Source organism: Callithrix jacchus, chromosome 8 (assembly GCF_049354715.1).
Source record: "Callithrix jacchus isolate 240 chromosome 8, calJac240_pri, whole genome shotgun sequence".
Lineage (NCBI taxonomy): Eukaryota > Metazoa > Chordata > Mammalia > Primates > Cebidae > Callithrix > Callithrix jacchus.
The window spans coordinates 72,288,212-72,311,323 of NC_133509.1; the positions used below are offsets into that span (position 1 = coordinate 72,288,212).

At 40.0% G+C, this 23,112-nt stretch overlaps 1 protein-coding gene across 12 annotated transcripts in view; it reads left to right on the top strand.

The window, feature by feature from the left end:
• Nucleotides 1–254: 254 nt before the first annotated feature.
• The window catches only part of TTC6 (tetratricopeptide repeat domain 6), a 229,610-nt gene continuing 206,752 nt past the window's right edge, over nt 255–23,112 (top strand). For 7 of the 12 annotated variants that reach the window (XR_013521159.1, XM_078334805.1, XM_035260376.3 and 4 more), the window contains exons 1-2: nt 255–379; nt 12,538–13,482. Coding sequence is in view for 7 of the 12 variants with exons in the window: in XM_078334805.1 (XP_078190931.1) it covers nt 12,553–13,482 (930 nt within the window). In the remaining 5 variants the exon portion in view is untranslated. Of the gene's footprint in view, nt 440–12,537; nt 13,483–23,112 lie in introns of those variants that run through there. The other 5 variants (XM_035260383.3, XM_035260385.3, XM_054240616.2 and 2 more) reach the window with 4 other exon arrangements.

Consider the following 23,112-nt stretch of genomic DNA (forward strand, 5'->3'; position numbering starts at 1 on the left):
GAGCAAGAGTTTTAGGTAAAAAGTTGGTTAAGCTCGGCAAAAGCGGCCAATTCAGGAGGCTTCAGTCCAGGAGGCTCCTCGGGGGCAGTGTCTTTTAGCGCTGGGAGAAGTGAGGCCTTCGTTTAGGGGTCCAAGTCCGAGGCTGCCCTGGAGCGGGTCTCGCGAGGTGGGTGCAGTTGAGGTGCGCGCCGTGGCGCGGGGGGTGGGGACGGGGGAGGGCGCGCGGCTCGGCTCGGCTCGTTGCTGGGCGACGGGGAGCGCGTCCTTTCGTCCTTGGGGCCAGTCGAGCCCACCCGGCCCCTCGGCACCGGAATGGCCTGTGGGCAGCGGGGCAACCTCACCGCCACCTGAATCGGAGCGGAGGCGCCCTCGAAGCCGGGTGAGAGGAGAGCGCAGCCGGGGGCGCGGTGACTTCGTGCTGGCGCTCTGCGAAGGAGAAGTGCGTTGTTTGGGCGGGGCGGTTGTCCCCTCTGTTCCGCCTCGAGAATCCTGAGTGGCAGGTTCAGCCCCAGCCTGGCAGATATCACGGTGGAAGATAGGGCTGGGGCACTGGGGCTGGAGTTTAGGGCTGCCTTTCGTGGGAGAATGAGCGCGGGTCGAAGAGGAGCTGGGAGGAGGATAGAGAACCTGGTAGAAGAGAGAGGTGGTGCAGGACGCAGGACCGGACTGTGGGGACAGGAGAAAATAGGCTAGGAAGGAGAAAGGAGGGGATTCAGAGAGACTTCGGGAGGTGAAAGGTCACAGTGGAGGGACTTTAATTTCCATTTACCTGACCCCTACTGTCCCTTTGCAGGGCAGCTTGTTTTGAGCAAACCTTAACTGCCATTAGGTGACTGCTCCCACCAGGATCAATGTGTGTAGTTTCAGAACACAGAGCGGTTTCCTGAGTTTGGCTCTAATTCCTTGGTGGTCAGTGAGACACTGTGGGCTTAATGCGAGAATTGTTGGCATTGAAGGCCGCAGACCCACAATGGAACTACTGCAGAAATTTAAAGGAGATCAATAGATTTTTTTTTAATGTGCACATCTAAAAGTTGAACAGATTGCTTTTTCCCTGTCTACAACTTTATAGAGGCATAATTTGTACAGTAAACTGCACAAATGAAGAGTTAGCTGTACAATGTACGAGGCACAGACATACAATTTGATGAGTTTTGACAGATGCATACACCTTTGAAACATTTCCTGCTATCAAGATAATCGAACCGTTTCATTCTTCTGTTCTCTTTGCTCTCCACCCCTGCTTTTAGCCCACACCCTGCGACCAATCACTGATCTGCTGTGTGACACTATAGAAAAGTTTGCATGTTTTAGAATTTCATTTACAAGAAGGCATACACTATATGCCCTTCTGTGTCTGGCTTCCTTTGCTTGGCATAATGATTTGCCACAACCTTTGCCTTGATAAGTGTAGCTTACTGCAGTAAGTTTTGAAATTGGATAGTGTATGTCCTCTAGCTTTTTCTTTTTAAAAATTACGTTGGTGATTTTAAGTCATTTGAATTTATGTATACATTTTAGAATCAGCTTGTAATTTATATTTAAAAACCTGCTGTATTTTTTTAAATTGGGATTGCATTGAATCTATAGATCTATTGGGGAGAATTGTGATTTTTAAGAATACTGAGTCTTCCAGTCTATGGATATAATATGTTTCCATTTATGTAGGTCTTTAATTTATGTAAATAATGTTTTGTAGTTTTCAGTGTAGAGATTTTGGACTTGTTAAATTAATTTCTAAATTTTTTTTTTGTGTGGAGGCACTAGGGTAAGTGGAATTTAAAAAATATTTTCCAGTTGTTTGCTGCTACTATATAAACATAGAACTGATTTTGTATGTTGTTAACTGTGTATTGTGCGACCTTGATACATTCACTCATTAGTACTTATAGATTTTTGTAGATTCCTCAGGATTTTTACCGTAAAAAATTATGTTACCTGCAAATAGAAACACTTTTCCCTTTTTGTTTTCAATCTTTATTACTTTTATTTCTTTATCTTGCCATATTGCAATGGCTAAGAACTTCAGTATGATGTTGGATACACATGGTAAACGTGAGACATTTTTGCCTTGTTTCCAACATTAGAGGGAAAGCATAAATATAATGTTAGCTGTAATTTTTTTGTAGATTATCTTAATTAAATAGAGGATGTTACCTATGATTCATAGTTTCTCTAGAGCTACTAATTTATTTTTATCCTGAATGGTTGTTGAATTATGTCAAATGTTTTTTTCACTATCAAAATAATTATATTCTTTTCATGTGAATTATATTGATTTGCAAATAAATATAATGAAATCAAGATATTTAAATCAATTTTTCAACCCTAGGATAAACTCTGGTCAGAATCTGTTATCCTTTTCAAAAATACGTTTTTTGGGTTTGATTTGCTAGTGTTGTGTTAATGATTTTTGCATGTATGCTCATGAGGAATATTAGTATGTAATATTCTTTCTTTAAAACATGGCTTTGTCATGTTTACTATTATGGTTATGTAGATACCATAAAATAAATGTTCCTTCCTCTTCTATTTGCTGAAGGAAATTTGTGTAAGATTGGTGTTATTTCTTTCTTGAATATTTGAGAGAACCATCCAGGGCTGGAAGTGTCCTTGTGGTGAGATTTTTTGATGAAATCTTTTAAAAATATAGAGCTATTCGGATTTCCTGTTTCTTGTGTTAACTGTGGTAAGTCATAATTTTCAGAATTGCCCATTTCATCTAAATTGTTAATATTGTTGGTATAGTGTTGTTTATCACATTCTTTAATTGCTCTTTAGTATCTTTAGGTTCTGTAATGAAATTCTCTCTTTCATTCCTGATATTGGTGATTTTTGTACACTTAAACAGTCTAGCCAGATGGGTTTTTAAATTTTGTTGATATTTTAGAAGAACCAACTCTTGGCTTAGTTAATTTTCTCAATTCTTTTTCTATTTTCCATGTGATTGATTTATATTCGTATACTTATTATTTCCTTCCATTCTTTTGAGTATGCATTAGTCTTCTTTTACTAGATTCTTAATGTGGAACTTTAGGTTGTTGATTTTAGACCTTTCTTCTTTTTTTCAGCATTTAAGGTATATGTTACCTTCTAAACACTGTTTTAGTGATACCCCGCACATTCTGATATGTTGTGTTTTCATGATTATTCAATCTAAAATATTTTCTAAGATTTAATAATATCTTTTGTTTTTCATTTTCTTATCTATTGTGTAGTTACACCTCTTTGTATTACTTTAAGAATGGTTTCTCTAGTAATTACAATATACATCCTTAACACTTCAGTCTACTTAGAGTTAATATTGAACAGTTAACATAAAATTCAGAAACTGTACCACCATATAATTCCTTTATCCAGTGCTATCCCAGTCTTTATGGTTCTTGTTGTCATAGGTACCACATCTACTTACATAAACATCCCACACCACAATATAATTTTCATACATTATTTTTAAACTTAAGAGAAAAAAATAGCCTCATGCACTTACTCAGACATTTGACATTTCTGATCTTCGTTCATTCTTAAAGATACAAATTTCCTTCTGGTGTCATTTCTCTTCTGCCTGAAGACCTTTCTTTAGCATTTCCTGTAGTTCCTATTGGCTGGTGAATAATTCTTTTAGGTTTCTTTGTCTGAATGTGTCTTTATTTTGTTTACCTTTAAAAAATATGCAAGATATAGAATTCTGGGTTGACAGTTTTTAAAAAATTTATCTATTTATTTATTTATTTATTGAGACAGACTCTTACTATGTTGCCCAGGCTGGAGTGAAATGGCACAGTCTTGGCCCTCTGCACTCTCTGGCTCCTGAGTTCAAAATTCTTTTAGGTTTCTTTGTCTGAATGTGTCTTTATTTTGTTTACCTTTAAAAAAATTATGCATGCAAGATATATAATTCTTGGTTGACAGTTTTTTTTTTAAACTTATCAATTTATTTATTTGTTTATTGAGACAGACTCCTGCTGTGTTGCCCAGGCTGGAGTGCAATGGCACAATCTTGGCTGCACCCTCTAGCTCTTGAGTTCAAGAAATTCTCTTGCTTCAGCCTCCCAAGTACCTGGGATTACAGGTGCCCACCACCATGCCTGACTAATTTTTGTATTTTTAGTAGAGACAGAGTTTCACCTTGTTGGCTGGGCTGGTCTTGAACTCCTGACCTCAGGTGATCTGCCTGCCTGGACCTCCCAAAGTGCTGGGATTACAGGCATGAACCACTGTGCCTGGCCTGAGTTGACAGTCAAAAAAAAAAAATCTTTTAGCATGTTACAAATCCTGTTTCCCTGTCTTCTGTTCTTAGTGGTGTCTGATGAGAAGTCCATGGTCTTTTGAATTATTGTTTCCCTGTCAATAATGTGTTGTTTCTTTCTGTCTGTTTTTGAATTTTATCTTTGTTTTTGTTTTTGATCACCTTACACAGGATTTTCTTTGCATTTATTCTGGTTGAGATTCACTGAGCTTCTTGAATCTATAAATTTGTCTTTTGTCAAATTCAGGAGTTTCTCAAACGTGATTATTTTTTATTTTTTTGAGACAGGTTCTCTGTCATCTAGGCTACTGGAGCAATCATCTTCCTTTTCTTTGGGACATTAATTATCTGAATGTTAGAACTTTTTGGTATTATCCTTACAGGGATCTCAGGCTTTCTTTTTTCTCTCTTCTTATGATGGATAGTTTCTGTGCATTTATCTTTCAACTTAGTTACTCTTTTCTCTGACATCTCCATTTTCCTTGTCAAAATTTTTTGAAAATATATTTTCAGGTATGAAATTTCTCTTTTTATTATTTCTCTGCCAAGATTTTATTTTTTAAAATATTACATATTTCTTTGTATCATATATATAATTGTACTTAGGTTCTGGGGTATATGTGCAGATCATGCAGGATTGTTGCATAGGTACATACATGGCAATGTGGTTTGCTGCCTCCATCCCTCTGTCACCTATATCTGGCATTTCTCCCCATGTTATCCCTCCCCAACCACCCTACCCCCTGCTGTCCCTCCCCTAGTCCCCCAGACAGACCCCAGTGTGTGATGCTCTCCTCTCTGTGTCCATGTGTTCTCATTGTTCAACACCTAACTATGAGTGAGAACATGCAGTGTTTAATTTTCTGTTCTTGTGTCAGTTTGCTGAGAATGATGGTTTCCAGATTCATCCATGTCCCTTCAAAGGACATGAACTCATTACTTTTTGTGGTTGCATAGTATTCCATCGGGTATATGTGCCACATTTTCCTTGTCCAGTCTATCATCGATGGATATTTGGGTTGGTTCCAGGTCTTTGCTATTGTAAACAGTGCCAAAATGAACATACATATATATGTGTCCTTATAATAGCATGATTTATAATCCTTTGGCTATATACCCAGTAATGGGATTGCTGGGTCACATGGAAGTTCTATTTCTAGTTCCTTGAGGAATTGCCACACTGTCTTCTACAATGGTTGAACTAATTTATACTCCAAGATGTTCTTTTTATTTATCTCTAGCATATTTTCCTTTACTTCATTGAGCATATTTATAACAGTTGCTTTACTGTCCTTTCCTAATACTCTCAACATCTGAGTCATTTCTGGACTGAAAACTACTGATTATCTTTACCTCTGAGATTGAATGAGTCAATTTTCCTGAGTCTTTCATGCCAACTACTTTTGGACTATATCCTGGACGTTGTGAATGTTTTGTCATGTAGAGTTTGGGTTCTGTCACATCCTTTCTGAAGAATGTTTTTGTTTTTCATTTAGCAGGCAGTTCACCAGTCAGTTAAACTCATTGTAAGATCTGTCTTACTCTGTGGTTGGTGGTTCAGTTCAGCTAAATCTCAGTTCAGCTCTTTAAGCCTTTGCTGTGCTACATTGAGTCTGTCCTGCATATACATGTATCAAAGGTCGGTCTGAGACCTGGGGTTTAGAGAGAATTTGGGGATTATCTTCTCTGGGTCTCTTCCCTCTGGAATTTCTCTCTCACTTCTCAGTGATGTTTGTTGTTTGGGCTCCTTTCCCTGATTGTTCTGGCTAGAATGATGAAGGGCTTTCTATCAATGTTTTTGCCACTTGCATTATGGCAGTTGGCAATTAGAGACTATTTGAAGAAAAACCACAATAAACCTGGAAACTTCTCTCCAGGGCAGTTTCTACAAATGTTGACTTTCTCCACAATCTTCCTGCTTTTGTTTACTCCTAAGAATTCTTAGGTCAATAACAAAATATTTTGTCCAGACTTTATATGTCATGCAGAATTGGTCTGAAAGATGCACCTGTGGATCTCCAACAAATTGCTTTTGAAACTTAGAGCAGGAAGCATTTTAACATGTCAAAAGCACAATGAACATTAAAAACACACACACATCATTTTATTTTTATGTATTTTTTAAATGTATTTTTATTTAAAACAGAGTCTTACTCTGTCATCCAGGCTGGAGTGCAGTAGTACAAAAATGGGTAACTGCAGCCTGAACCTCCCGGGCTCAAGCAATTTTTCTATTTCAGCCTCCTGTGTAACTGAGACCAGAAGCATGTGCCACCACGCCTGCTTAGGTTTTTATTTTTTGTAGAGACCAGGTCTTTCTGTGTTGCTCTTGTTGGTCTTGAACTCCTGGGCTGGAGCATTTCTCCCTTCTTGGCCTCCCGAAATGCTGGGGTTACAAGATAAGCCACTGCACCTGGCCATTACATTTTATTTTTAATTTTGACTTTTTAGGAATTAAAGGGAGTCCAAGAAGGGAAGATAGAAAATAGGGAGAAGAAAAAGGCAGGGGAGTATTTTTTGTATCATTAGCTGTTATGTATTTCTATATGTATGTATTTTTGAAGGTAAATATATATTCACAACGGATATAGGAATACTCTAGGTGACTATAAACAGCTAAAATAGTTTATGAAATTATAGCTTTTTATAGTTTTTAGTTATGAAATTTCTGTGAGTTTTTGAATGGTTTAGAGAAAAACCTCTTCTGATCCTGAAAAATATGTTTTTCTCTATTTTCTATATCCCTTTAAATGAGCACCTGTAAGTGGTAGTTACTATTATTGATATTAACAGGATTAAAAGCAGCAAAACAAGTATTACAGAAAGTACAGAAAAATAGAAAAAGATTTACTATTTTCCAATCCTCTTAGCAAAGTTATTAATATGTTTATATATTTCTTTTGAGGCTTTTTTTTGGTAAATGACAATGAGGGCACAAACAGATCTCATTTCTCCCACTGATATTTCAAAAGCAAATATTGTTTTCAGGATATTTTTATTTTCCTTGAGAGGCTGAAGATTTTACTACATGAGATAGATTGTCCTTGGGCTAAAAGGTTTCTTTTAGAACTTTCGTACTGTGCGTCGGAAATGGACATTGGCCTGAAATTTAGGAAGTGTCAATTGAGCTGATATTTGATTATGGACCTAGGTGAACCCAAATCTTGTTCTTAATAAGTTATCCTTCCCAGTGTGGTATCTGACTACATATTGGAAGAGGTCAAAGTCAGGTAATCCATATTACTTGCTGGGCCCATTCCTAATGTAATACTCTGATGAGTTAGGCCTAACATATACAGGACTGCTTTTCCTTTGTGAGAGGGATTTGTGCAGCTTGCAACCAAGTCATGTGGTAATCTGCTCCATTTATTTCTACTTTAGTTATAATCTAGAGCAGAGTTTTGGATTTTCTGTTCCAATAGGAGGAACAGATGCAACTGCAAGAACCAGAGAGCAAGAACAGATGCAACTGCAAGAACTTGCAATGGTCTAGCAAATTCAAGCAGGCAGGCCTCCCTGACGCTTCAGCCATTTTTGGCTGAAGAACTTTTTTCTGATGGCTGACCTGGCCTTGTGAGAGAGAAGAAAAGGTTGGTTCTTGACCCTTCTGACTACTTTAGTGCTCAGGCCTTGAACCTCCTGGCAGAAGAGAAAGGAAAAGGCATAGATAGATTTTAAGAGCATTCTGTCCCATTTTAATGTGTAGGGTAAACATAATCAACCTGGTTTGTGAGCTGCCACTTTGACACATCATGTAAATGAATACTTTCTTTTTTAGAGACAACTATATTATTTTTCCCTTGGTATCTCCAAACTAGAACTAGTCTCTCTTAGTAAATTACTCCTATGAAAAAGAGAACAAGCTATTTTCTCACAGGAATGGTTGTTTAAAAGTCATTTTACTTATTTTGTGTGGTAAAAGTGGGTGGGGATATAAAGGCACTTAGCTTTGATGGACTGGCCCATGAAGCACTGGGATACCACACATCTTGAATGTACAATAAAAGTTCCTGTTGAATTTAGAAGTTCTATTTCCTGTTGGTTTAATTTTAGATAGAAAGAGCAACTTTCCTGTTAAGAACTCATGGGAATGTACTGAGAAGTGTTAAACAATGAACACTTGTTAAACTTCAATAGCAAACCAAATGCCTGGGAGAAGTGGGAAAGCAGGAACTAAGAAATAAAAGGGAAGTGCAAGTGGGAGAGTCAAGTCAGATTCTCAGCAGGTACTAATGTACTTCTGGTCTGTGCTCAGTTCCAGTTACTACCTTTCAACCTTTTGCAGGAAGAAATGCAGATAATGTTGATATGAACATATTGCCACCTGTGCAAACAATAACAGCCAAAATACTGTGGAGGGGGGGATTATACAGCATTTTTTAAAGCAGGGAAACTTTCTTAAGGGCTTTAGAAATATTTTCTAATGTCCATATCGTATGGCCTGGAAAACTGGCAACAGATTATTTTCACTTTTTAATATGAATCCTTTGGATGGATAGCATTGAATTGTCGAAGGTCAAGTCAGTGGTAGAGCTAGGTAAAGAAAGAAAGCCTATTGATTCCCAGATATGATGAGCTCTTCATGTAGCAGGGTCTTCAGTTAAAAGCAATAGGACTATATTTGGAGAATAAACAGAATATTTTCTTCATACTACTCAAACATCATTATTAATGAATAATTACAGTTGTAAAGATAATTCTTTCATGAATTGATATGAGTCCAACTAAGAAATGTGGATAAGTGATAAAAATGCAAAGTAAATGCTGGGCACGGTGGCTCACATCTGTAATCACAGTACTTTGGGAGACTGAGGCAGGCAGATTGCCTGAGCTCAGGAGTTTGAGACCAGCCTGGGCAACATGGTGAAACCTTGTCTCTACTAAAAATGCAAAAAATTAGCTGGGTGTGGTGGTGTGTGCCTTTAATCCCAGCTACTCAGGAGGCTGAGACATGAGACTCTCTTTAACCCAGGAGGTAGAGGAAGGTTGCAGTGAGCCGAGATCTCCCCACCGAACTCCAGCCTTGTTGGCAGAGTGAGACTGTGAAAAAAAAAAGCAAAGTAAAATAAAAATATGTTTTCCACATTTAGGTTTTAAGTCCATCTGGATTTATTTGGGTACATGACATGAAATACACCAAAAAATTTACCAAATAGTTGTCCAGCTGTCTCAACACAATTTATTAAAAAATTCTTTTCTCATCAACTTAATGCTGCCTTTATATTATAACTAATATAATTTTTAATCCTTTTTTCACTTTCTCAGTGTAGCTACTGATTTTAGCAGCAGTTTTTCAGTTCTAATTCTTACATCTGTAAACGTTTTATTTATCTGGTTGCTTCTCATTGAGAGACAAGTGCTCCCTCACTTCTGTTTTTCTTTCTTTCTTTCTTTCTTTCTTTCTTTTTTTTTTTTGGCTAATCCAACCTTTTATTTCAAATGAATTCAGAATTACCTTTCAAAGTTCAAAATATCATTTTCAGATTTTTGCATTGGCATGGAACCAATATAGTATTTTGGGAAGCCCTAATACAATTAAAATATTTGGTCTTTCCATCATGGAACATTAACTTTCTATTTGGTTGAATCTTTCTTTAATGTCCTTCAGTAGAATTTTAAAAATGCAATCGAGTAATTTTAGTACATTGTTTTTGTTAGGTTTATGCCTAGATACTTACTTTAAAAAATTTTACAAATGGGCTGGGCACAGTGGCTCATGCCTGTGATCACAGCACTTTGGGAGGCAGAGGTGAATGGATCACCCACTGTCAGGAGTGCAAGACCAGCCTGGCCAATATAGTGAAACCCCGTCTCTACTAAAAACTGAAAAAATTAACTGGGCATGGTGGTGGGTGCCTGTAATCCCAGCTACTCGGGAGGCTGAGGCAGGAGAATCGCTTGAACCTGGGAGGTGGAGGTGAGTCGAGACAGCACCCTTGCACTCCAGCCTGTTCAATAAGAGTGAAGCTCCATTTCAGAAAAAAAAAAGAAAAGAAAATATATCACAAATGAAATTTTACCATCATAGTAAAAACATTTTTTTTTTTTTTTTTTTTTGAGACGGAGTTTCGCTCTTGCTACCGAGGCTGGAGTGCAATGGCGCGATCTCGGCTCACCGCAATCTCCACCTCCTGGGTTCAGGCAATTCTCCTGCCTCAGCCTCCCGAGCAGCTGGGATTACAGGCACGCACCACTGTGCCCAGCTAATTTTTTGTAATTTTAGTAGAGACGGGGTTTCACCATGTTGACCAAGATGGTCTCGATCTGTTGACCTCGTGATCCACCCGCCTCGGCCTCCCAAAGTGCTGGGATTACAGGCTTGAGCCACCGCGCCCGGCCGTAAAAACATTTTTAAAAATAGGGACAGGGTCTCTGTTGTCCATGTTAGAGTCCATTATGTTTTTGATAGGACCATTTTGGTATAAGGGAATTATTGGGGGATATGTATATTTTAAATTAAAATTCTTTGTAGAACTCTATTATAGTTCTAGTGTCTGTGTTTTCCGGTAGATGATCATGTCTGGAAATAATGATGATATTCCAGAAGTGTTTCTATTGTTTTATTTATTTTCAAAGAAACCTGCCCTTGAGTATTCTCTGAAGACTTACTATTCTTCTAGTTCATTGTCTTTTGTTTGACTTTAATCATTTTACTCTGATTTCTTGAAATGTTACTTTTGGTGTGTTCTGTGAACACTGTCCTCTTCATTTTTCTAACTCTCTGCTTTTGCCGCTCCTGCCTCCCATGGGTAAGTGTGCCACAGAACCCGCCATTGGCCCCTATTTATATTTACCGCTAGCCTGACTTTGGGTAATGATCTTTCAATATCTCGAAATCTACTTATGGTCATAGCTAGCTGGCTCTGCTGAATAATGGATTAAAAAAAAAACTGTAGTTAAAATACACATAACAAAATTTGTCCTTTTAACCATTTTAAAGGGTACAGTTCAGTGAATAACAAAAGTTTTATTATGACTAATACTTCATTAGGGTGACTCAAAATCCCTATTTTACGAAGGAGCTTTAATTGCTTCCATTTATTCCTAATCGTTGGCCAGGTCTTGTCAGTTTTACCTTGCTTTGCCTTTATTTTTACTCTGCTTCATTATCAAAGCCAGACTCAGGCTCCAGCTACTATATTCTTACTTGCCCTTCCAGGCTTTATTCTTTCTTCTGCTCAATGTACGAAGTCACTTTTCTGCTAAAAATGTTGAGTGGTTTCCAGTAGCTCACAGAAAAAGTAGAGAGCGGCAGTGAAGGCCTCATAATCTGGCTGCAGCCCACTCTGAGGCTGCCCACATTCCCTTCCTACAGGCTGCTGTGGCTCAGGTGACACTTTGAGGGAGTGAACTGGGACAGGAAGGGGGCATCTGCCACCAACTGGAGAGGGAAGGGGAAACAGCTGTCTAGTCACAAGAGCCGGGATTTGGCCTTTACACTGCCAGAGCCTTCATTTTTCTTTTTTTCAGAGAAACTGCAAATCTGAATTGGTATATGAAAATCTTCCAATTTAAAATTGTTGGCTATGAATTCAAATTGTGGAAACAAGCCAGGCATTATTGGTCACACCTGTAATTCCAACACTTTGGATGGCTGAGATGGGAGGATGGCAGGAGCCACAAGTTAGATACCAGCCTAGGCAACACAAAAAGACTGAATCTCTACAAAAAGTTTAAAATATTAGCTGAATGTGGTATACCACATCTGCTCTCAGCTACTCAGGAGGCTGAGGTGGGAGGATCACTTGAGCCCAGGAGGCTGAGGCTGTGCTAAGCCGTGATCATGCCACTGCACTCCAGCCACCGGGCAACAGAGTGAGAGCTTGTCTCAAAAAAAAAAAAAAAAAAAAAAAAAAAAAAAAAGTTGAAATACTCTGAACAATATGGGCCGAATGATCCAGGCTCCATGCCACAGTTTGTGGCCTTTATTCTGTTGTAGCAGGGGTCCTGCGGATTTTCTAAGCCCTGCTTAGTATGATGCCTGCTTGCCTAGAAGTGGAACACTGCATCAGAGTCTAAAGAAATGTTAAAAGAAATCCAATAGGGGTTTGGGAAACTTACGCCAAGAAAAATGACTGTTTTAGAGATTTTTCATGGTTCTTGTGAAAGGACCAATAGGTGGATATAAAATTACATGATAATTTTACCCACTTGTGCGTCAGGGAACACAGTGAGGTTCCATTATAAGAAGCTTTGCTGAGCTGGAATTTTATTGATTCCAGTTTTGTTTTATATTTATGTATATACGCACACCACTTATATGATTCTCTTGGGGGCTTACTTTAAAGGTCAAATTTGTCAAGATGTCCACGATCCCGAAGCACTTTGGCCTGAAACACAAAGAGGAATCGTACATGTTTAAAGAGCTTGAGAAGGTTCGGCAGGAGACTAAAAAGGATTTTCTCCGATTCAAGCAGAAGTTGGCCTCCAAGCCGGGTGTAGGTGAAGGCCGGGTCCACAGCCCCCAGGCCCCTGGCCCGGCCCGCCCTGCGCGCCTTTCCCGTGACGCATCCCGGGCGTCGAGAGGGTCCCCTCCGGCAAAAGGCCCTGCCAGGTCCGCGGCCGCCCTCCTGCAGGAGGTGCTCGGAGGCGCGCCGCGTCCCTCGGGCCTGGGCGAGGCGGCGGCTCCCGGCAAGACCCGGCCATTTCTCCCCCGGGACTTTTACTTGCGGAGCTCCGCGTTCCTACGGCACCCGCCCCAGAAGCCGCCGCCAGTCATCGCCTCGGGGTTCGGCACGGCCAGACCCGTGGTCCTGCTGCCGCCGCCCGAGCCGCCGGCGAAGCTCAGGGGCTTGGAGAGCCCGCGGCTCGCGGGCCCCAGGCGGGTCCTCGACCTGGCCAAGGGGCGCGAGGAGAGCCAGACGGTAGCTCCACTCACAGGGCCTTGCAAAGCCAGAGAGAGGAAGGTCAGCTACGTCTCCGCAGGGGACGGCTCCGCGGAGGCGGGCGGCGGGAGGAGGAAAGTGAGGATACGCACCTGCTTCGTGAGCGAGAGCTGGTCCCCAGAGGCGCCGGAAGCGGCGGGGTTAAGAGCCCGGGGAGAGCGGGAGAGCTGGCCGCCCTGCGACACGCGGGAGACCGCCGGGCAGGCGCTGCTGCCAGCCCGCGTGGTCCCCACGTCCATCCAGGAGAGCATCGCCTCGCTGCAGTCCGAGGCCCAGCTGGCCTCCGACCAGACCATCAAAGAGCTCATACGGAGCGTACTTGGCCAGAACTACGACATTAGAATGGAAGTAGGTGAACCAGAACCAGAGTAACATTTCTCCCAAACGCAATTTGTGGTACATTACATAAGTAAGAATAGTTAATTATGGATAATATTTCAGTGTCGTGTGTTATAACACGAAAACACTGCGGTATTATTCACGTTCTTTGCATTTTGTTTGAATTTTCCATTTGAATTTTTGATTTTTCTGTCTAGGGAGTGTATCCTCTTTTCAAAGTGAGGGAAACTGAGCGATGATCCCAAAAACTAGTTCAGAGAACATTTGCTAAAAACTTCAGTAATACATTGCTGGTAGCCTTCCCCTTCAAAGGTTTTTGTGATTATTTAGTATTAAAGAAACAGGCATTTTATGTGAAAAACTCTTTTTTTCTGTTACAGTTTAGTATTACTAGTGGTGAATTACAGTAAGTGCATTTATATCTTAAGAAGATCAGCGTATTACTATTTAATTTATAAGAATTCTTTATTTTTATTGACAACCATCTTTTGAAACATTTTTTAAAACTTTGTTTTCTAGGTCTTCCCAATTATAGAGATTTGTAAGAGCTTCTTGTGTGCCAAACTCGATGGGACACACTTTATGTGCATTTTTGTCCCCATGACAACCCCCTCAGGTCAATAGATGGCAATAAAAGTCCTATCTGACGTGGAGGCCTTCTAGCTTTAGTGAAATTAAAAAAGATTGGCACAGTGTTCTGGAGCTAATGCATGGCAGAGCTGGGATTCCAACCCAGTCAGTCTCATCTGCGACACTGAACTGACACTATGCCCAGGACAGCCCATTGATTCACTATGATTTGTACCTGGCAGGAAGCAAAGCTAGATAGGGTCATATTTAAGTTTAAGATATTTTGTCCATTATACAGACTTTGTTGTGGCAGGAACATTGACAGCAAAAGTAGTAACAAAGGAACTTGAGCCCCATAGCCAAAGAAAGAAAGAAATATGAGACATAGTATTTTTTGAGAATGACAGAAGCAAGAATATTCTATTACTGTTCTTGGCTGCAGCTACAAATATCTTATCAGTACACAGAATAATGCTACTGCATTATGTCTTTAAAATAGTTTCGGCCCCAGAATACACTCTTGGCTGTGATTTAAGGAATGTGACCATAAAGGGAAAGAAAAACAGGTATGAACAAGTGTCTGTAGTGTTGCCTTTGGCCCAGTGCTTGTGGGCAGAATATGACAAATGTTCTGGGTTGAGACTCACATCTCCCCATAGTTACTGAACAAGATCAGGGTGACTGCTCAGGTCATTTCAAAATGGGTATTTCTAGTTAGATTTTCTGTGAATCGAATATGAAAAGAAATCAGGGATGCCCAATGAAGAGCCTTAGCAAAGAGAAGAAAGGCCTTGTTGCCCCTTCTTCTGAGTTAGGCCCATACTCTATGACATAGTTAAGGTACTTGACATGAAAAGGGGTTGGTATTAGAAACTGGCCCAGAAGTCTTGCACAGTTGCAGAAAGTTATACTTCAGAGCGGGTCCCATAAGAAAGATTGTATTTTGAAGGGCTCAAATGGACTTAGGGATATACGAAGATAAACAATTAAATGAATAATGAACTTTGAAGTGTATTCTGCTCTTCTACCAGAAGTGTTAATTCCTCCTATGTATTTTTTTTTAATGGCGTTTCAGTTACCCAAATTGTTTTATGTAGGAAAGCAGCATGGATTGCAGAGCATTAGAATCAGGTATATCTTGGACAGAATCAAGTTTTTCAGTCCCATTCCTGTTTCTCATTATCTTAATTTTGTGAGTGCAGCCTGGATTTTGTTCTTGGCTTTTAAAATTTTGATACCCCCACCCAACAATAATTCCAGAAGTTAGAGGTTGCATTTCTTAAAGTAAAATTGGCTTCAGAACTTTAATTAGGGTGAATAAGGTACAATGGGGAATTTGTTGAAATGGCAATGGGTGGTAGGTGAGAGACAGCAATAAGAATGCAAGTATAAAAGTGGTGCCCAAATTATGATTTTAAAAATTCTTAAGAAGGTTAGAATAAGGACGTTTGTTTTAAACTTTTGGGGCTTATGTAAATGACATTCTTTCCAGGAAAAACAAGGAACATGATTCTTCACTTTAGAAATCATAACTTACAGCCACACAGCAATCCCTAGAGGGAAGCCGAGAGGTAAGATGATCTCCGCAGGCTAGACTGTCTTTGTTGAGAGCTTGGGAAAGGACATTGCACATGTAGCATTTGGAGGTCCACAGTTACATGGGCCTAGAGTTGTAAAGAATACAGAGGATTAAACTTAGCTGTCAAATGTCTGACATCTAAACCAGGTTTCTCAACATTGGCACTACTAACATTTTGGGCCACTTAACTTTCATTGAGGGTGGCTGTCTTGTGAATGTTTCAAGGCATCCATGGCTTCTACACAATACATACTAGTAGAACATCCCAAGTCATAATATAAAATGTCTGTTGCCAGGTAAGCCCTTGAGGTGAGGGCAAAATCGTGCCACACTCTTTCATCCAATTGAGAACCACTGACTTAAACAACATGCATGTACCATGGGAGGAGAAGTAAAAATGTTATTAATGTTAGTGTTTGTTTTGCCAAGACATTCAATAGTATCAGTCACAAAAATACATTCTAATTACGTAAGGCTGGGGTTCACAGACCACTTTCCAGATGTTAATTGGAGGATACAGTATCCAGGTGGTTCCTTGCTTCTGTCATGCATGGTTGTTTTTGATCATACAGCTCAAAAGGAAAATGGCTTAACATTACCTAGATAAGAGAGAATTCATAGTCTGAGGTCTCCTATAAGCAAATAATATACAGTCTACAAAAATGTTATATTAGAACATAACAGGGAAGATGAAATAGATATCTGTTTTCTCTATTCTTACTGCTAAGTAAAACTAACTATAAACCCTGAACATTGTATATAAAACAAATACGAGAAGACTCCAAAAGGTGCATAGCAGAAGACAGCACATCTGGGGACTTTGGGACACAAGGAAGGACACGGTGGTGAATTCTCTGGCTTTTCTTTTTGCATGATTTCTCCCAAACTGTTAGCTAAAGCATCTGGTAACATAGGAATGAGAATGGCTATAGCTAGAAAAAGCTGCAACAAATGCCTGCTCTTTAGCCAAAGGATCAGGAAAGGGGCAGCCTAGCAAGCAAAAAACTTTTAGACAATAACTATGTTACTCCAGCTAAATACTGCAGAACAACCTGTGGCCCCACTCCCATCCCACAACTCAAGGCTGAATGGGGAGCCTATATTTCTGATATAATTTGGATATTTGTCCATACCCAAATCTCATGTTGAATTATAATATTTAATGTTGCAGGTGGGGCCTGCTGGGAGGTATTTGGGTCATGGTAGGGTCCCTCATGGCTTGGTATTCTCTTTGCAATAGTGAGAGAGTTCTTGCAAGATCTGGTTATTAAAAAATGTGTGGCCCCTCCCCGCCACTCTTTCTTGTGCCTGCTTTCATTATGTCAAGTGCTTGCTCCTGCTTTGCCTTCCACCATGATTTTTAGCTTCCTGAAGTCTCCCCAGAAGCTGATGCCAGAGCTGTGCTTCCTGTACAGCCAGAAGAACCATGAGCCAATTAAATTTCCTTTCTTTATAAATTACCCAGTCTCAAGTATTTCTTTTTTTTTAATGATATTAAATCTTTTTTAAAAAAATTATTATACTTTAAGTTCTGGGATACATGTCCAGAAAGTACAGGATTGTTACATAGGTATACACGTGCCACGGTGGTTTGCTGTACCCATCAACCCGTCATCTACATTAGGTATTTCTCTTAATGCTATCCTTCCCATAGCTCCCCACCCGCTAACAGGCCCTAGTGTATGATGTTTCCCTCCCTGTGTCCATGTGTTCTCATTGTTCAACACCCACTTATAAGTGAGAACATGTGGTGTTTGGTCTTCTGTTCCTGTGTTAGTTTGTTGAGAATGATGGTTTCCAGCTTCATCCAAGTCCCTGGAAAGGATATGAACTCATCCTTTTTTATGGCTGCACAGTATTCCATGGTGTATATGTGCCACATTTTCTTTATCCAGTCTATCTCTGATGGGCATTTGGGTTGGTTGCAAGTCTTTGTAATTGTGAATAGTGCTGCAATAACATACATGTGCATGTGCCTTTACAGGAGAAGGATTTATAATCCTTTGGATATATATCCAGTAATGGGATTGCTGTGTCAAATGGTATTTCTGACTCTAGATCCTTGAGAAATTGCCACACTGTCTTCCACAATGGTTGAACTAATTTATACTCCCACCAACAGTGTAAAAGCATTCCTATTTCTCCACATCCTCTCCAGCATCTGCTGTTTCCTGACTTTTTTTTTTTAAGACAAGGTTTTACTATTGTTGCCCAGGTTGGAGTGCAATGGCATGATCTCGGCTCACTGCAACCTCTGCCTCCGGGGTTTAAGCCATTCTCCTGCCTCAGCCTCCTGAGTAGCTGGGATCACAGGCATGCACCACCATACCCACCTAATTTTGTATTTTTAGTAGAGGCAGGGTTTCACCATGTTGGTCAGGCCAGTCTCAAACTCCTGACCTTGGGTGATCTGCCCACCTCGATCTCCCAAAGTGCTAGGATTACAGGTGTAAGCCACCATGCCTAGCCTGTTTTCTCACATTTTAATGATCACCATTCTAACTGGTTTGAGATAATATCTCATTGTGGTTTTGATTTGCGTTTCTCTAATGACCAGTGATGCTGAACTTTTTTTCATATGTTCGTTGGCCGAATAAATGTCTTCTTTTGAGATATGTCTGTTAATATTATTCACTCATTTTTTGATGGGATTTTTTTCTTGTAAATTTGTTTAAGTTCCTTGTAGATTCTGGATATTAGCCTTTTGTCAGATGGATTGCAAAATTTTTCTCCCATTCTGTAGTTTGCCTGTTCACTCTGATGAAAGTTCCTTTGGCTGTGTAGAAGTTCTTTAGTTTAATTAGATTCCAGTTGTCAATTTTGGCTTTTGTTGCCATTGCTTTTGGTGTTTTAGTCATGAAGTCTTTGCCCATGCCTGTGTCCTGAATGGTATTGCTTTGGTTTTCTTCTAGGGTTTTTATGATTTTAGGTTTTACATTTAAGTTTTTAATCCATCTTGAGTTAATTTTTGTGTAAAGTATAAGGAAGGGGTTCAGTTTCAGTTTTCTGCATATGACTAGCCAGTTTTCCCAACAACATTTACTAAATAGGGAATCATTTCCCCATTGCTTGTTTTTGTCAGGTTTGTCAAAGATCAGATGGTTGTAGATGTGTGGCATTATTTCTGAGGTCTCTGTCTGTTCCATTGGTCTATAGATCTGTTTTGGTACCAGTACCATTCCGTTTTGTTTACTGTAGCTTTGTATTACTGTTTGAAGTCAGGTAGCATGATGCCTCCAGCTATGTTCTTTTTGCTTAGGATTGTCTTGCCTATATGGGCTCTTTTTTGGTTCCACATGAAATTTGAAGCAGTTGTTTTCTAATTCTGTGAAGAAAGTCAATGATAGCTTGATGGCAACAGCATTGAATCTATAAATTACTTTGGGCAGTATGGCCATTTTCACGATACTGATTCTATCCATGAGTGTGGATTTTTTTCTATTTGTCTCTTCTCTTATTTCTTTGAGCACTGGTTTGTAGTTCACCTTGAAAAGATCCTTCACATCCCTTATAAGTTATATTCCTAGGCATTTTATTGTCTTTTTAGCAATTGTGAATTGGAGTTCACTCATGATTTGGCTCTCTGTCTATTATTGGTATATAGGAATGCTTGTGATTTTTGCACATTGATTTTTGTATCCTGAGACTTTGCTGAAGTTTCTTATCAGCTTAAGGAGATTTTGGGCTGAGACAATGGGGTTTTCTAAATAGACAATTATGTGCAAAGGGAGACAATTTGATTTTCTCTCTTCCTATTTGAATACCATTTATTTCTTTCTCTTGCCTGATTGTCCTGGCCAGAACTTTCAATACTGTGTTGAATAGGAGTGGTGAGAGAGGGCATTCTTATCTTGTGCTGGTTTTCAAAGGGAATGCTTCCAGCTATTGCCCATTCACTATGATATTGGCTATGGGTTTGTCATAAATAACTCTCATTATTTTGAGATGCATTCTATCTCCATTGACACCGAGTTTATTGAGAGTTTTTAGCATGCAGGGGTGTTGACTTTTATTGAAGGCCTTTTCTACATCTGTTGAGATAATAATGTGGTTTTTGTCATTGGTTCTGTTTATATGATGGATTATCGATTTGTGTATGTTGAACCAGCCTTATAGCCCAGGGATGAAGGCAACTTGATTGTGGTGGATAAGCTTTTTGATGTGCTGCTAGATTTAGTTTGCTGGTATTTTATTGAGGATTTTCACATCAATGTTCCTCAGGGATACTGGCCTGAAATTTTGTTGTTGTTGTGTCTCTGCAAGATTTTGGTATCAGGATGATGCTAGCCTCATAAAATGAGTTATGGAGGAGTCCCTCTTTTTCTATTGTTTGAAATAGTTCCAGAAGGAAAGGTACCAGCTCCTCTTTGTACCTCTGGTAGAATTCGGCTTTGAATCTGTCTGGTCTTGGGCTTTTTTTTGGTTGGTATGCTATTAGTTACTGTCTCAATTTCAGAACTTGTTATTGGTCTTTTCAGGAATTCAGCTTCTTCCTGATTTAGTCTTGGGAGGGTGTATGTGTCCAGGAATTTACACGTTTCTTCTAGATTTTCTAGTTTATTGAGGTGTAGGTGTTTATAGGATCTTCTGATGATAATTTGTATTTCTGTGGGATCAGTGGTGATATCCTCTTTATCATATTTTATTGTGTCTATTTGATTCTTCTCTCTTTTCTTCTTTATTAGTCTGGCTTCAGTCTCTTTTGTTAATCTTTTCAAAAAATGATCTCCTGGATTCATTGATTTTTTTTGAAAGGTTTTTCGTGTCTCTATTTCCCTTAGTTCTACTCTGATCTTAGTTATTTCTTGTCTTCTGCTAGCTTTTGAATTTGTTTGCTCTTGCTTCTCTTAGTTCTTTTAATTGTGATGTTAGGGTGTTGATTTTTAAATATTTCATGCTTTTGCTTGTGGGCATTTAGTGCTATAAATTTCCCTCTAAACTGTGCTTTAGCTGTGTCCCAGAGATTCTGGTGTGTTGTGTCTTTGTTCTCATTGGTTTCAAAGAACTTATTTATTTCTGCCTTAATTTTGTTATTACCCACTAGTCATTCAGGAGCAGGTTGTTCAGTTTCCATGTAGTCATGCAGTTTTGAGTCAGTTTCTTAATCCTGAATTCAAATTTGATTGCACTGTGGTCTGAGAGACTGTTTGATAGGATTTCTGTTCTTTGGCATTTGCTGAGAAGTGTTTTACTTCCAGTTATATAATTAATTTTAGAACAAATGTGATGTGCTGAGAAGAATGTATGTTCTGTTGATTTGGGGTGGAGAGTTCTCTAGATGTCTATTAGATCCACTTGGTCCAGAGCTGAGTTTGAGTCTTGAATATCCTTGTTAATTTTCTGTCTCATTGATCTGTCTGATATTGACAGTGGGGTGTTAAAGTCTTCCACTATTATTGTGTGGGAGTCAAGTCTCATTTTAGGTCTCTAAAAACTTGCTTTATGAATCTGGGTGCTCCTGTATTGGGTGCATATGTATTTAGGATAGTTTGTTCTTCTCGTTGCATTGAGCCCTTTACCATTATGTAATGCCCTTCCTTTTCATTCTTTTTTCTCTAGTGTTGTCTTCATGCTTTATTTCATTAAGTTGATCTTCAATCTATGATATCCTTCTTCCACTTGATCAATTTGGCTGTCGATATTTGTGTATGCTTCATGACGTTCTCATGCTGTGTTTTTCAGTTTCATTGCCCTTACTGGCGAGGAGTTGTGATCTCTTGGATGAGAAGAGGCATTCTGGTTTTTGGAATTTTCAGCCTTTTTGCACTGGTTTTTTCCTCATCTTCATGGATTTATCTACCTTTGGTCTTTGATGTTGGTGACCTTCAGATGAAGTTTTTGTTTGGACGTCATTTTGGTTAATGTTGATGCTATTCCTCTAACAGTCAGGCCCCTCTGCTGCAGGTCTGCTGGAGTTTAATGGAGGTCCATTCCAGACCCTGTTTGCCAGATATCACTAGCGGAGGCTGCAGAACAGCAAAGATTGCTGCCTGCTCCTTTTTCTGGAAGCTTCGTCCCAGAGGGGCACCTGTCAGATGCTAGCCAGAGCTCTCCTGTATGAGGGTTTGTCGACCCCTACTGGGAGGTGTCTCTCAGTCAGGAGGCACAGGGGTCAGGGACCCACTTGAGGAGACATCTGTCCCTTAGCAGAGCTGGAATGCTGTGCTGGGAGATCCACTGCTCTCTTCAGAGCTGCCAGGCAGGAACGTTTCAGTCTGCTGAAGCTGCGCCCATAGTTGCTCCTCCCCCTAGGTGCTCTGTCTCAGGGAGATGGGAGTTTTATGAATAAGTCACTGACAGAGGCTGCTGCCTTTCCTTCAGAGATGTCCTGCCCAGAGAGGAGGAATCTAGAGAGGCAGTCTGGCTACAGTGGCTTTGCTGAGCTGCAGTGGGCTCTGCCTAGTTCGAACTTCCTGGTGGCTTTGTTTACACTGTGAGGGGAAAACTGTCTACTCAAGCCTCAGTAATGGCAGATGCCCCTCCCCACACTATGTGGGAAAAGCATAGTATCCTGGCTGAAATGTACTGTTCCTCACAGTACAGTCCCTCTCAGCTTCCCTTGGCAGGTGGAGGAAGTTCCCTGACCCCTTTCACTTCCCAGGTGAGGAGATGCACCACCCTCCTTTGGCTGCCCTCTGTAGGATGCACCCATTGTCTAACCAGTCCCAATGAGATGAGCCTGGTACCTCATTTGGAAATGCAGAAATCACCCACCTTCTGTGTTGATCTTTCTGGGAGCTGCAGACTGGAGCTGTTCCTATTCAGTCATCCTGCAAGCCAGGTATTTCTTTATAGGAACACAAGAACAGCCTAATATAATTTCCAATATCAATGGGCTGTAAAAAGTTCCCCCTACCCATTCCCAGTGGGATGGCAACAATGGAGCATCTAGACTTTCAACACTGCCCAGAAGTAAAGAAGCCACCCTCTCCCTCTTCTCTCTGGTGTCAATGGAGGCCATGTGGAGAACAGTAATGAGACACTCTTAGTCTTTCCAAGTGGGATGGGATTAGCAGAAGCCAAATGGGGAGTCAGAACTCCTAGTCTCACCACTGCAGTAACAAGGAGGCCCCCATACCTGTTGCCAGTGGAGGCTGAGTGAGAACCTAGACTTCTACCTCTACCTGGCAGCAATAGGGGAAGTGCACTGCCTCCCTGCACTGCCTCTATTTGAGCAGTGTCAGAGAAAGCCAGCTAAAACAGAAAGCCTAAGTAATATCTGAATTCTCATAATACCCCAAATGTCCAGGTATTAATAGAAAATTACTTATTATGCCAACATCCAGAAATATCTCAATTTGAAAGAAAAAAAGACAATTAATAGATGCCAAAATTGAGATGACAAAGATGTTAGAATTATCTAACAGATTTTAAAGCAGCTCCTCTACCAAAACACTTCAGTAAGCAATTATGAATGTACTTGAAACAAATGGAAAACTAGAAATTCTTAGCAGAGAAGTAGAAAGTCTCAGTAAAGAAACAAAAAATTC